At 39.7% G+C, this 15588-nt stretch overlaps 1 protein-coding gene across 1 annotated transcript; it reads left to right on the top strand.

Moving 5' to 3' along the window:
- Nucleotides 1-1717: 1717 nt before the first annotated feature.
- On the top strand, nt 1718-14399 carry fntb (farnesyltransferase, CAAX box, beta). The gene is made up of 12 exons (XM_053488933.1): nt 1718-1978; nt 2269-2333; nt 4229-4301; nt 5825-5916; nt 6587-6733; nt 6817-6900; nt 7112-7198; nt 8193-8322; nt 9352-9484; nt 10508-10619; nt 11875-11989; nt 14015-14399. The coding sequence occupies exons 1-12, from the start codon at nt 1892-1894 to the stop codon at nt 14135-14137; spliced, it is 1248 nt and encodes a 415-aa protein (XP_053344908.1). The 5' UTR covers nt 1718-1891; the 3' UTR covers nt 14138-14399.
- The last annotated feature ends 1189 nt before the right edge of the window (nt 14400-15588 follow it).

Raw genomic sequence — 15588 nt, 5'->3', positions numbered from 1 at the left:
ACGCTGACAAATTGCTGCACATTGTCAGGATGTACGAGGGTGAGCTGAGAATGATCCGCACACTACAGCAATATTAAAGCTTCTCTTGGCCGCACTGTCTGATCAGCACTTTCTGTTCGAGGCTCCTGTCTCACCGGTCACTGCTGTGAAGGTGTGAACATTTTATATCAGTTCACTTGTAACTGGAGTGCGAGCAGAAATGGACACCTCACTTGTGATTTGCACCAACGAAGAGCAGCGTGCAGGGATTTGTGGATTATTGTTGTGACCTGAGGGTGTAACTGGTGACACAACAACTCACGGAGAGTGTAAACAGAAGGATATCTGGGGTTAATAAAATCCGGCAGGTAAGTCGACCATCAGCTGGAAAATTCATCAAATGTTACAGTTTTCTGAGATTCTCAAGGGCCAGAAGTATTGGAACCTTATCGGGAAAAAGGTTCAACAATCAACAGCATTTGTTACAGTGAGACGCTTATTGAAGAGCTGAAGATTAAACTTCCTGATATCTGAGGGCGTCGTGATCTCATGTGATGACAACATGTATTGAACAGCAAAGAGATTATGTCAAAAATAATGTATTTGTCTCTTTCTTAACAGAGATGAGAAGTAAATAAAAAATGAAGGTCATCATTGTTATCGCTTCCTGTTTATTTCTTTCATCCAGCATAACATTACATTGATTATAATAGTTTTGCATACATATTACTAATAATATTTTTCTAATTTCCATTGAAGCTCTAGCAAGTTTTTTCATCTGCCATATTGAATGCTAATTTTTACAAACTAAATTATTACTATCTGGAAAGATAATTTACTCACCCAACCAGTGGAGTGGTAAGATCTGTACAAACAACTTACATCTTGTTTTATATATATATATAACAGAACCACACTTGCTCAATCGTGCTGTTACAGTAAATATTAGCACTGAATGTCAGAGATATAATATTACTGTCCCATAACGTTACTGAGTCTCGACCTGAGTAACTGATCAACCCCAGATCATAACACTGTCTCCAGAGGCTTGTACAGTGGACACTATGCATGATGGGAGCATCGCTTCATGTCCTTCCCTTCTCACCCTGACACGCCCATCACTCTGGAATAGGGACAGTCTGGACTCATCCTGATTTTCAGTTTGTTTTAAAAAGTCATTTAAGATTTGTATTTATATTTTATTATTATATTATAATTATATAATTTTAGTAATTTTTTTTTACTATTTATCATTATAATTGTGTTAATCTGTGTTGTTAAACATGCGCAGTGATGATTTAAAACTCACTTATTGTGTTACTTTTATTTCAGTAATTTTTTAAAACTTTTTTTTTTTAAATTAAAGGATTTAATTTAGAATTGTGCGTTCTTTTTTTTTCTTTTCTTTTTTTTTCTAAAGAACACAATGTCCTTTTCGGCTTTCCGTACTTCAGGTGGAGTAACTCTTATAAATGTATTATTTCTTTCCCACGCGCATTGTGATAAAGTTCGTGTCTGGCGTTATGATTGGCTGGTATACATGTATACTGAAAGACGATTGGGTAATCCATGTAACAGGCACGTTTAGATAGCCAATAAGAACTTGGTAGAAAGGAGTGGGCGGTGATTGTCTGGATACAGGTTTGCGAACCGGTTTAATCTGTTGGCGCTTGAAAGTGACGCGCTGTCCAAATTCGCAGATCTTGAGCGCATGTTATCCCGGAAGTTATAGACGTGTATGGTATTAAGATCCGTGAAAAGCAAGGAACCGAAAAGCAAGCCAGCAAGAAAGCAAGCTAGAAAGAAAACCGTGACAGCAAAAACAAACTTTGCTAGATTTAAAGCTAGCCCGCGGATTCGTTCGCAATTTACTGTTATTGTTATTATTGAGCATATATATATATAGAGAGAGATGGAGGCGTTACGGTGTTTTAGTGACTCTCATTATTTGGAGGAGTTTAAAGATGACGGTTTGCAGAGCGTGACCTCAACAGAGCAGGTGAGAGAGACATGTCACGCGCTCCTCCTAGCTAACTGAGAGCGAGCGGTTGCCATTAGCAACGGTTAAACGGTTAGGGTTTAAATTTTGTACTGTAACTGAATAACAGCTCGGCGTGCGCGTGTAGCGGGTATGACGTCACATCCGGTGGTCTTAGCTGGTTTATTTATTGATTTATAAAGAGTTTATAATGAGTTTACAAGCTAACTTACTCAGACTGCTGAGTCAAAATCAAATCTCTCTCTCTCTCTCTCTCTCTCTCTCTCTCTCTCTCTCTTTGTTTAATTCAGAGAAAAGTTGAGAGGAACATTAAAGAGGTTCTCAGTGTTTACCAGCAGATCCACACTTCACCCCAGTGAGTACTGTTCAACCCCCCATTATCTCTAATCACAACTCCAGGGTTTAATGCAGTATATGGTTTAATACTCTATCCATCCATCCATCCATCCATCCCTCTTTTAAATGACCTGGTACTGTTTTATCGTGATACCCAGGTGCAGATTCAGTCTGTATTGCGATTCTGTATCACGATGTTGGAATTGTATTTTTTTTTTTTTCAATTCTAAACAAATTCAAAGAGGCGCAATGACCTAGTGGTCACCACTGTCGCCTCGCACCTCCAGGGTCTGGGTTCGATTCCTGCCTCCGGTCTGTGTGCGTGGAGTTTTCATGCTTTCAGTCTTGTAACATTTCAGTCATATAACCGAGGAAAGTGAAACCTTCTCTGTGCAGAAAGTTTCAACTTTGCAGCTTCAACTTTACCTCTGACACTGGAGACTCCTCCCATGAATCTTAAATAACTCAACGCATTTCATTAATAATCCTTAACTCCTTTTCTTTTCTTTTTAAATAAAGAGATAAACACATGTGCGTTATAATGCAGTGAGTTTATTTAAGAGCTGTATCATGTGACACAACGCTGCTTTGCTCTGTTAAACCTTCCCTTGTGGGTGTAAAAACAGTTGAGATTGAACCGGGTGACTGCTTTCACCTGTAATGCAAACTCTTACACACACACACACAAAACAATCGCATGAATCTAGTATACTCATAATTCTCAGAGTTACTCATATAAGTTTGGAGTTTGTTCAATGAAGCAGATGCTTCTGCAGATGTTTAGCACACAATGCAGCGTTTTGCAGACATCAGGACATGCTTGTGGATCTCAAGGTCATAGATTAAACTTATAAATCATTATCTTATGGATTAATTTTGAAAATTATTTGTTTTAAGAAATATTTAGGCCATGTAGGATATGGGTGTGTATGTTTTCTGAAAGTGTGTGGAAGGAGTCTCCAGTGTTAGTGTTTTAAGTATTAAGTATTTGCACACTTCTTTGCGGTTTCTCTGTGACATGTCAATCATGTAAAAGTAATGCTTAATCGTCAAGATGTTGTTTTCTCAGAAGAGACATTGTTATCTGGGGATCTATGCACGCTTGTTCCTCGTGATGGATTGTGTTTGTTGTGCAGATTACAGGGTTTAGCGGTGAGCGGGTGTGGATATCAGGACTGTTCTTACCCCTGCGTGGTGCAAAGCTGCTTTATCCTTAGTTGTAATTGCTATGTTTGTCGTGGCTCAGTGGGAAGCAGCGGAGTTGAGCTCATGACTTAATGATAGGTGGCTCGCTTGTAGTTCAGCTCAGATTATTTTCCCTACAGTTAGACGAGGAGCACCACATTTAGGACCATCGGTGCTGATGCACAGGTACGCTGACTCCCTCAGGACTCCAGGAACCAGGGTGGGTTCTGTGTGGCATCAGGAAGGTTTAGAAGGATGGTTATTGGTGGAATGTGTTAAATAAAGGTGTGGAAATAAATTCAAGCTGAACCTGACTTGGACGAACATCAGACCAGACTTGTATGCAAAATTTCAGCTTAAACGCCAGATGGAACCTTTGCACCAGATGTTAGGCTCTAGTCCAGACCAAAACTTGGACCAGTTTCTAGCCCAGACCAAAACTCAGACCAATCTCTAGCCCAGACCTTTTAACCTCAGTCCAGTCTCTGGCCCAGACCTCAGTCATCAGACCAGTCTGTAGGCATTAGATTTTTGCTGTTGGTTTGTTCTAACGGCATTTCATGAGGTAATACTTTAGCTGAAGTAGTCTAAAATGTGGACAAACTAGTGTTGAGCTTTAAATGTATTATTTCATATTGAAATTAAAGATTGAGCAGTGTTTATTTCGAGAGGGCTTTACCCCACGTCAGTGCAGTATAGTGGTGTGTGATCTGTTTCGCTGTTTTTCAGGCCGACGTTATTACGAGAACAACACTACCAGTATCTGAAGAAAGGTTTACGCCATCTCTCAGACGCCTACGAGGTAAGCAGTGGCCTTCAGGGCAGGAAAAATAAGTCCTAACATTGATATAAAAACGGTTTTAAAGAATGTAAATGTTTTGTTTTTCAGTGCTTTCCCAGAGGCAAAATTAATTATTAATACTTGTTTTTTTTGTGGTTATTTCTACCCTGTTCCTTTTTTTATTGTTTATTTTTTTTAGTGTTTCTGCATGGCTTAGCATGTACTGCAGAGTCGCTAATGATAACGTCGTGTTCTGTAGTGTGATACCGTGCATGGTGTAACCGCTCGTCCGCGACAAACCGGAAACATTTCAGATTACCTTTAACGTTTTTTCTCTGTATTATAATAACTTATTTAATAAGTGTTTAAATCTTAAATTAATAAGGGAAATAAGAAATAGAATGAAATGGTTACTTTAATATTATTGATAGCTTGGTGTCTATAAAACCCATATAAACCAGAGAAGTGTTGCGTTTCCCAGTGTTCCCAGCTGGGAAGAGCAGTGTGAGATCTTTTTAATTATTTAGGTAAACTTAAAAAGTTTAAATGAACTGGTATTAATGAATTCCTAAAAACATAACAAAGCTTTTGCAAAAAATACAACCACTTCCGTCTTCTACAAATATTCACGTTTTACAAAAGTATCGGTTTTTCTTCTTTTAAGTTTATGGTTTGAGTTTCTTCTTTTGAGTTGGTGCAGAGGTTTGGCAAGGGCGGGATCTCTCAGTAGATCTCTCAGTATATTTTTTAAGTCATCAATAATCATACTGGTTTGTCCAAGACGTTCCGTGGGTGCGCGATCGGATTGAGATCCTACTTCCTATGTTTCGATCGGGCCAGACAGGCTGGCTTTTTGGTCTCAACAGCCATAAATGAGCCTAACAATATTTTTTCGACATAACCCCCTTGCTTTTTAATACACTTCGTCCATCTGCCAACAAACTTTCGTACTCTTTCCTAAAAAAAAAAAAAAAAAGCTTTAGGCTGAGCTGCAAGCCACAAATGCACTTCTGTCTTCACTTCTTCATCAGAAATAAATCTCCGTCCTCGTAGGGCTCCTTTCAGGGGACGCAAACGAGTGAAAATCTGAGTGAGATCAGGACTACAGGGAGGATGCTTTAACTCCTCAAACGAAGGTGTCGACAGTGTGGGCAGAAGCGTGCGGACGTGCATCGTCACGCGAGATCACCACACCCTCAGATATCAGTCCTCTGCGTTTAATCCGAAGTCTAGACTTCAGCTCTTCTTTTTTTTAACCTTTTTTTCCCCTGATAGTGTTCCTACACTGGCCCCTAAGAATCCCAAAAAACTGTTTACAGAAATCGATTAACAGCTCTACAAACAAACAAAAAGAGAAAGTCTTTCCCTGATCACAAACACTCAAAATAATTTATAAATAATCGAGTTTCTTTTAAGTTTTTAGAGGTTAGCAAAAACATTTTGAGCTTATAATTGAGTCGCACTCTTTGTCTAGTGTGTGTGTGTGTGTGTGTGTTGTAGTAAGGACTTGTTGTCTCACTGTATTTTCGGTCTGCTGCTCTCAGTGTCTGGATGCCAGTCGGCCCTGGCTGTGTTACTGGATCCTGCACAGTCTGGAGCTTCTGGAGGAACCCGTGTCTGCTTCTGTGGCATCAGAGTGAGTACAGAGCCGCTGCCAGGACATCTCCCCCTGAACCCCCCCGCCGCCTCCCCTGTGCCTACTGACACCCCGGACTCGCTTAGCATGCGCTGACCCCTGACCTTTCCCATTGCATGTAGTCACGGCACACAGAAATGATTTAATGGTGGTGGTGTGACCTCAGGCACATGTGCCTCTCCGCCACAGAGGGTCCTTTTATCCAGGAATTCTGTAGGTTGTTTTAATGAATGCAGCATTTTTTACCGAGTTAAACATGATGTCTTTATTCTGGTCTTAAATGAGGGTTTTGTTCTTGTACGGTCTTTAACAGGGATGCTTTTAAAACCTTCTAGATGTGTGTGTATTAGATCATCTCGCAAGAGACTGCGTGTGCAGCGCATCGCCGATGATTTTGCATGTGCATGCAAATTTATGTGACGGATGTTAATTGGACACGTCTGCTTTACGTGTGTGTAAATCATAGTTTTGATAATAACACAACACTACGCATTAGACGGATAATCGTTCAGGTTATGCGCGTATATGGATGTAATAAAATGTTTAAATTTTACAGGAATTTTAAAAAGCGTTTATAGTCGTCCAATCGCAGTCCGGGAACCCCTCGTGTATGTAATCATGTTCTGAAGGTTGTTGGCTTGATGTGTATAAACACATGCTTGTTTTGCAGCGTGTGCCACTTCCTGGCGCGGTGCCAGAGCCCGAACGGTGGTTTCGCAGGAGGTCCGGGGCAGCACGCCCACCTGGCACCCACCTACGCCGCGGTAAATGCCCTCTGTATCCTGGGTACGGAGGAAGCCTACAGCGTCATAAACAGGTCCGTACTGCCACAGTTTGCACCCGTGACGCTCGGTTGTCAGTCAGCGGCGTGAGATAACGCTGCTCCCCTTCCCCCACCAGGGAGAAGCTCCTGGACTTCCTGTTCTCGGTGAAACAGCCAGATGGCTCCTTTGTTATGCACGTGGGTGGGGAGGTGGACGTCAGGTGAGCTCCATCGCCATGGTTTCGTGGTCGTGTCTGCACGGCTTATTCCCCAAAGCCTGATTCAAACACAGATTTAACACAATTCTGTGATGTTTTATTAAATACATACTGACTTAATAATAATAATAAATGATGATTGTGGATTATATTAAATTCTCCCCATGACCTGCTGATGATGTGAATGTAAACGTGAATTAATGCTGTTCTACAGGAGCGCGTACTGCGCAGCGTCCGTGGCCTCTCTCACTAATATCATGACTCCAGAACTGTTTGAGGGAACACACAACTGGGTCATCAGGTACCGTATAGTTTCAGCTGCTTTTAAAATACACTGCTGATGTTTTGCTGTAAGTGGAGAAAGAGAAGAACGTTAAGCGGCAAGTGAGGAAAACAAACACGAAGGACAAAGTGGCAGGGGAAATAAAATGCGTCTTGTGAGTGAGTCAACACGAGAAGGTTTATGAAATGTGGATCAGAACGTTTTTTATTGTCAACATTTCAACTGGCAACGGACAGAATTTATCAGACGTGGATAAAAACTCGTCATACACAAGAACAAAATGTGTCAGGGTCAGATAAAATGCAGCAGACCTGGACAGAGGACACAAAGCACACTCAGACAGACGTGTAATAGATTTAGAAAAAAAGTGTTGCTCTGATTAAAATGTATCAGACTTAGTTAAAAAATTTTTGAAACAAGGTATATCGAACTTGAACAAAATTTCTTTTTTAATGGAATCAGAAAAAAATATGATAAACTGCAACAGAGAAAAAAAATTCTAACAAGACTCAGACTCACAGCACACATCACTCAAACAGGAAAAAATATATACTTGGACAAAACATTAACTTCTTCAACAAAAAAATGAAGCAAAAGTAGACAATGAACTTGAGACTAAAATTAAGTTAAAAACATTTCACTCATAAAAACATCACTAAAAACAAAAAAGAAAAATCAGACTCGGACAATACATATCACAAAAAAAGGTTTCAGACTCAAACAACACAGAACAGACTTCAAAGGAGAAAAAAATGTAGCAAACAACATCTGATGTAGAAAAATCAGATTCAGAGAAAACTATCAGACTTAGGAAAAACTAAAATAGAATGTATCAGACTCAGACAAAATGTGTCACGTTAGAAAATATATCAGACAAAACATAACAGACGTCAACAAAGAAAAAAAACATTTTATCATTTTAAAAGTCAGTTTTGTTCACACTTTACATTAAGTGAAATAAACCATTACTCTGTGTGTGTGTGTTTGTGTGTGTGTGTGTGTGTGTTTTCAGCTGTCAGAATTGGGAAGGTGGTTTGGGAGGGATGCCCGGTCTGGAGGCTCACGGTGGCTACGCCTTCTGCGGCATGGCAGCGCTGGTCATACTGGGAAAGGAACACATGCTGGACCTCAGGGCCTTATTAGTGAGTGCTGCACTTTCACTCTGTATTACCCATGATGCCTCACTGTCCCTCCATAACTCCTCTCGTAGAGAATATGAGCACGAAAGTCCACGAGAGAGAACCCTGATGGCGCTGTAGACCGATGCTCTGCTCAGAATAACACAGACTGACGTTTTATTGGGCGAGACGCCAGTCCATGTCCCGGCTCACGCTGTTTATAAGCACTTCAGGAAGGATGGAGGAGAAGAGGGGTCTGATATGAGCTGCTGCGCTTAATAACCACAGCGTACAGGAAGTGCAGATCGCTCCATTACACAGTTTTAGGGAACGAAAGAAGGCTGGGTGAGATGTAGCACCAAATCAGCCCTATTCTGTGTCTTATGTCACTGAACAGGTCCACATCTAGGACATTATTTATAAAAAGAAAAATCCACGCACAATGTTGCTTCTAAGTGGCTATTAAAAAAAAAAAAGACAATCCCTGTTACATGCAGTATGATTCACTTCTCAAAATTACTGTCCTGAATGTTTATCGTACTTCCACATGAAGTAGAAGCTTAACAAAGAATCATTTGAAAATGGCAACAGTTTACAGCTTCAGGATCTAAAGTCGAGTCACAGACGGATGGAACAGATCCACACTCGAGCTTTAGGATTTTCACAGAATCAGTTTAGTTGCTCGTTAAGAAAACCGTCTGATGTTTGAAGTGTTTAACGCACACAATGGTGTAAAGGGTCTAATTTAAAGAACGTCTGATTAGGGCAAATTAAATGGCGACGACTGGGTGGAGCTGATCCCCGAGCTGATCAGGGAGATCTTACTGCCTCTGTAAAGAGAAAAAAGTAAATGTAAAGAAGGTAAAGAAAGAAGGGGAGGTGTTTGTTTTTCCTCATGTTTTTTGCATGACACTAAAAATGATTAAAAATGACAAATTCTACTGTATGTATGTACAGAAGTAACGGGCATTCTCTTCTCCGTGTGTGTGTGTGTGTGTGTGTGTGTGTGTGTGTGTGTGTGTGTGTGTGTGTGTGTGTGTGTGCATTTCTCAGCGCTGGGTCACCAGCAGGCAGATGCGTTACGAGGGTGGCTTTCAGGGCCGCTGTAATAAACTGGTGGACGGCTGTTACTCGTTCTGGCAGGCCGGCCTGCTCCCACTGCTCCACAGAGCGCTCCTGATAGACGGTAAGACTCTCTTATGGTCGTTACAAGCGTTAGGGCTTACGCTAGACTCTAGAATTAATGGCACCCTTGGTAAAGATGGTTTTAGAAGTATTATATACTATATAACCCGTCAGGTGTCGTTAGTAAATAATCTTACAGTGGTTTTAATTGATTTATTTATTTATTTTTTTTTTGAAGAGGTTTTTGTTATTTAGATGAGATGAACAAGTGGATCTCAGGATCTGTGGAGTTGGCACAGATTCCGCCACCACCACCACTTTTCACACACAAACATATTCTGCAAGACAAAATCGGAAATTTTTTTTTTATCAAAAGTGCACCTAAAGAACCTAATGTAAATTCTTATTCTTCTGGCCAAGGCCATGCTATAATGTAATATTTATTTATTCTTAATTATTATTTTTATTATTATTTACTCTTTAAATCCCTTACAATATAACATAATATTATGTTGGTTCAAATAAATCAGTTTAATGTTTGATATGCATCATGAAATAGCCTGGGAAGTTGATATGGCAATAAATCCTAATACAAACAAACAAACTAATTCATACATTTAACCCTGTTTCCATCAATCAAAAAAAAAAAAAACGATTACTCCAGGCATTGGAGTAATAAGGGCCAAGGATGCCAGTTGTTGCCTCCTTGACATCTTTTAAAAAAAAAAAATTTAAATAAAATTTTAAGGCTGTATTTTTATCCTACATCAGACTGATTATACCCCCGCCCCCCCAGGCACTCTGGTCCAGACACACACACACCTTTAAACTCCCAGTGCTGTTACACTCTATTATCACCACTCTGTATACCTCTCGTCCAATCAGATTACTCGATCGGATCTTAAACTGCTTTATAATCCTCATCAGCCCTGTGAACCTCAGAAACCACCCGAGACTCTCTCAGTACTCTTCTCAGTACTACTCCTGTGTTTGGGAAGCACTAGCTATCCGTGAACTAAAAACGTGCTGAGTGTGTATGTACGGAGCAGGTGCCTGTGTGAGTTTTAACCGTGCTGTGCCGTAGGAGAGGAGACGCTGAGCGTGAGCAGTTGGATGTTCGAGCAGCGGGCGTTACAGGAGTACATCCTGCTCTGCTGCCAGAACCCCGGAGGAGGCCTGCTGGACAAACCGGGCAAGTGAGTACCGCTTCCTGTGAGCTGTGGATATGACCAGAGCGCCGTTGAATTCTCACACAAATCGCAGGTTTATATTGATGCGCTCGCGTCAGCGTTTTTATCGTAACAGCTGAAAATCTGGTGAAGTTTTTTATCAGCCTTAATGGAAGGCGTCTCCAGTGTCGGGGCATTTTATCGTCAGGACTTCTGAAGAGAATAAACAGGCTGGTGAGGGAGTTTATTTGTTGAAGGTGATTATGTAGGTCAGTGTACGATGATCAGTGGATAAATAAAATGTAACAGCTTCAACTTTTCTGTGAAGGCTTTCCACAAGGTTTGGGAGTGTGTTTATGGGAATTTCTGACCATTCTTCCAGAAGGCCTGGTTCACAGTCTCTGCTGTAATTCATTCCAAAGGTGTTCTATCAGGACTCTGTCCAGGCCAGTCCAGTTCTTCCACACCAAACTCGCTCATCAACTGTTCCCACAAAGTTGGGGGCATGAAATTGTCCGGAATGTCTTGATATGGTGAAGCATGAAGAGTTCCTTTCACTCGAACTGAGGAGCCGAGTCCAACACCTGAGGAACAACCCCACACCAGTTCCAACATGACTGCACACCAGTGCACAAAGCAAGGGTCCATAAAGACATGGATGAGCGAGTTTAGTGTGGAAGGACTAGACTAGACTAGAGTCCTGACCTCAACCCGATTGAACACCATTGGGATGAATTCCAGCAGAGACTGTGAACCAGGACTTCTCGTCCAACATCGGTGTCTGCACTTCTGGAAGAACGCTCAGAAATCCCCATAAACACACTCCTAAACCTCGTGGAAAGCCTTCACAGAAGAGTTGAAGCTGCCACAGCTGCAGAAGGAGGCGGGGCCAACATCGTCATTAAACCCTACGGATTAAGAATGAGATGTTACTCGAGTTCATATGCATGTGAAAGCAGGCCAGCGAATACTTCTGTCGATATAGTGTAGAGAGATGGATTTCAATACTTTAGTATCTGTATCCGAGTGAGTTTGATCATGTTTACAACAGCCAAAAAAAAAACAGACTCTAAATGCGTGAGTACTGTAAATAAATCTTTTGTTTTTACATCCTGTTTACTGCTGACTCGTTACTATAGAGCTCTCTCGTATTTAGCTCACGTGGTGTTTAATTAATTGAAGAGATTAAATGTCCTAATTGATAATAATTCCTGTTAGAGTTGCATTTTTGTTGCAGTGCTATTTATTTTTTATTTATTTATTTATTATTCTTTCCCTCGAGGTCCCGGGACTTTTACCACACGTGCTACTGTCTGAGCGGTCTCTCGATAGCGCAGCACTTCGGGAACAAGGATCTCCACCACGAGCTGGTCCTCGGCAAAGATGAGAACAGACTGGTGAGAGTAACAGCTACTCAGCTCATTAGTACTCAGAGCTTCACTTTTCCCATATTTTATAATGTTAGACTTAATACAAAATGGATTGAATTCATTATTTTTCTTAATTGTAATTTTACAAACAATACCCAGTAATTTGCAACGTGAAAGAAGTTTGTTTAAAACCTTGTTTAAAAAAAAAATCACATGGACATACTGTAAGTATTGACACCGTTTGCCATGGCACTCAAAATCAATCTCGGGCGCATCCTGTGTCCCCTGATCATCCCTGAGATGTTCCTACAACTCGATTGGAGTCCACCATGTGGTAAATTCAGTTAATTGGACATGATTTGGAAAGACACACACTTGTCTATATGAGGTAATAACAGTGCACGTCAGGGCACAAACCAAGCAGCAGAGTCCAAGGAACTGTCTGTAGACCTCCGAGACAGGGTTGTATCGAGGCACAGGTCTGGGGAAGGGGGCAGGACTGAAGGTCCAGATGATCTCAGTGGCCTCCATCATGTGTAAATGGAAGAAGTTTGGACCCATCAGGACTCTTCCTAGAGCGATTGGGGGAGAAGGGCCTTAGTCGCGGAGGTGACCAAGACCCTGATGGTCATTCTCAAAGAGCTTCACCCGGAGGAACCTGAAAAGGAACTTGAAGGACTCGCGGACCATAAGAAATTTATTTTTTTTCAATTTTGTAATAAATGTAAAAATGTACATGAGAATTATTATTTTTATATTTTTAATATATGTGCAAAGATTTCCAACGAAATTCTTTCACATATTGTTTGTAGAATTTTAAGGAAAAAAAATATTTTAATTTATTTTGAAATAAAGCTGTAACGTCAAAAAGTGAATCTCTGTGAACGTTCCGGATGCTCTGTGTTTCAGTTCCACACGTCCAGTCAACCTGAACCATCTGTAACTACACTGTGGATTAATTATACAGAACACTAGAGCATGTGTAAATTATATCCGAGTCAGTAAACAAACCCGGTCGATCAGCCAAGACGCTTTCAGGGTGCTGTGTGTGTGTGTGTGTGTGTGTGTGTGTGTGTGTTTGTTTGTTTGTTTGTTTTCTGAGCTGGAACGTAACGAGGCCAGATGTTTTTGTACACGATGTATACAGATAAAGATTATAAAAAGCTGTTACTGTATATATCACGGCCATATTCCAGGACTCTGAGTGTGAAAGAATGGTTCAGGGAGCACACATAAACTGGACACCACTGTGTGTGTGTGTGTTTGTGTGTAATCAAAGCTTAAGGTGATTTAAAAGGAATGTTAAGAGTGCAAATGCGTTTTTTTTTTTTTTTTTTACTTTTTTTTTTTATGGCCAGGCAGTGTTCTGTGTGTGTGTAATCTCTCATAACCTCCCAAAAAATTAAATGCCTTTAAAGTTAAAATAAATTAAATAAAAAAACTTTGTTTTAAAATGTTTGTCCATTTCTACAATGTCATACTTGGACACATGACTAGGGCTCGTTAGGAGACCTTTTTCATCACAGTACAGTTGATGTGTGTTTTTTTTTTTTTTTTTTTTTTTTTAATTACTTCATATAAATTATTCTTAAGCAAGGCTTTGTACATGTTGAAATTCATTCAAAATGTATATATTTTTTGTCATTGTGTATCATTTATTTTGTACCTTTAGAATCCCAAATAAGCCTTTTATAGCCGTCATCCTTTTTTGTACATATAAAAATCTTCAAAAGTTAAAACAATTTCGTAATATCAGCCGAATACAGATTTAAGTGTGTTGAGGGAGACAACCATAAATATCTAAGAAAATAATAATTATAATTATTGAGCCTGTCAGAAAAAAACCGAGAGATTTTACCAAAGTGGCATATTTTGTTAGAAAAAGTACATAAAAAAAAAATTTCAGATTTTTTTTTTTCATGTAAAGGATATCTTCAGTTTGTAAAACCTTCGTCTCTAGTTTGTGAGTCCAAAGTGAAGACTCTAATATTCTTGCTCCTGCATCATCACTGTTTCTCACCCATCTCTCTTTCTCTCTCTTTTCTGTTTCAGGCACCGACTCACCCCGTGTACAACATCTGCCCTGAGAAAGTGGCCCAAGCCATCCGGCATTTCCGCAAGCTGCCCGTCCCGGCGCAGAGAGGAGCCTCTGCCGGCGTGAAAGATCACCTGTAGGATTTTTTTTAACTTAGCTTTTGTTAGGAGTTATGACGTTCCTGTGGTGATCTGGGATGTAAACAGGAAACAGGTTTAGAAATCTCTTTAATTAAAAACCGAAAGCAAATGTTTTTTTTTGGGCCGTTAGTGAGTATCTGAGAAGCTTCTTGCTGTTCTTGATGATTGAAAAGGCACATAGTGGCTTTTTTTTTAAAAAAGAATCATGTTTTAAGGTAAAAGGTTCTGTGGTGCTGTGGAAATAAAAGCTTCATCCGTTTCACTCTGGTCTGGTCTTAGTTTGTATTAAATATGGTGTTATTTACGGAAAAACTAAAATTTAATTAAATTAAATAATCAAGTTGCCCTATAATTCGTGAACAAATGCCAAAGTAGCATAAATTGTAAATCCAACAACCAGCAACGATTCTACCAGAGCTGGCCGATGTGATATTTTAAATACTGTAAAAACACCTTTTATTAATTTTTGTTTCTTTAAGCAGCTGATAGTTTAAAATTGCAACTACGAGAGGTTTGAGTCAACCGAGACTTATGAAATTTCTGGTGAATGAAGTTGTAAAAGTGACGTTTACACAAGACTTCCAGCTCAGTACAGTGATGAGACTTTTAGGAATGCAGTCCGATCATTGATTAAACTTTCCACCTTGATGGTGTCCAAGCACTAGTGAAACACTGATAAGTGCATTAGTGTAGCAGGAGATCATATAGAGAAATAAAGCAAGTTTTTACTCTCAGAGCCGTGTTCTTTCATTCAAAAGATTGGTTTGACTTGAGTGCACATCATACAATTCTGTTTAAAAATAAATTAAACAGGTTTGTATTGTGTGTGTTCTTGTATTCAATTGATTTGTATGATGTGTTCAAGTCAAATCAATCTGTTAAAAACATATATATTTTTGTAGGAAATCAATAAAAGCATTAAATACACATTTTATAGTTTTATAGGTTGTTGTTAGTCTTTCGGCTGCTCCCGGCAAGTGGTCGCCACAGCGGATGTCCCAGTCCGTACAACAACTTGGCACAGGTTTCATGCTGGATGCCCTTCCTGATGCAACCCTCCCATTTTATCCAGGCTTGGGACTGGCATTATAGGATTGTTTAAAAAATGATTTTTTTTTTATATCGTTCAACCCTGAACGATACAAAAAAGAAATCCAACCAGAAGAAAACTCAAGCGACTCATGTCCTTATCTTCTCTGCATGTGTAAAAAAAAACATATTTAATCCATAAATATAATAAAAAATGTAAAGTTTTTGTAAAGGAATGTCTGTACATCGAAGATGTTTGTGGAAAAATTATTTGAGGTGACGCAAGATTAGTAACAGAACATGTTTTTTGTTGAATTTTTTCATTTGTTTGTGCATGCATCACATAAAAACTACCAAATGAAATTTTAATGTTTTCACAGGTGTATTTGTATTTTAAATGGAAAACGCACTTGTATCAAAAT

Source organism: Clarias gariepinus, chromosome 27 (genome assembly GCF_024256425.1).
Source record: "Clarias gariepinus isolate MV-2021 ecotype Netherlands chromosome 27, CGAR_prim_01v2, whole genome shotgun sequence".
NCBI classification, from domain to species: Eukaryota; Metazoa; Chordata; class Actinopteri; order Siluriformes; family Clariidae; genus Clarias; species Clarias gariepinus.
The sequence above is the reverse complement of the archived record's forward strand: the minus strand, read 5'-3'. Positions and strand labels throughout refer to the sequence as shown.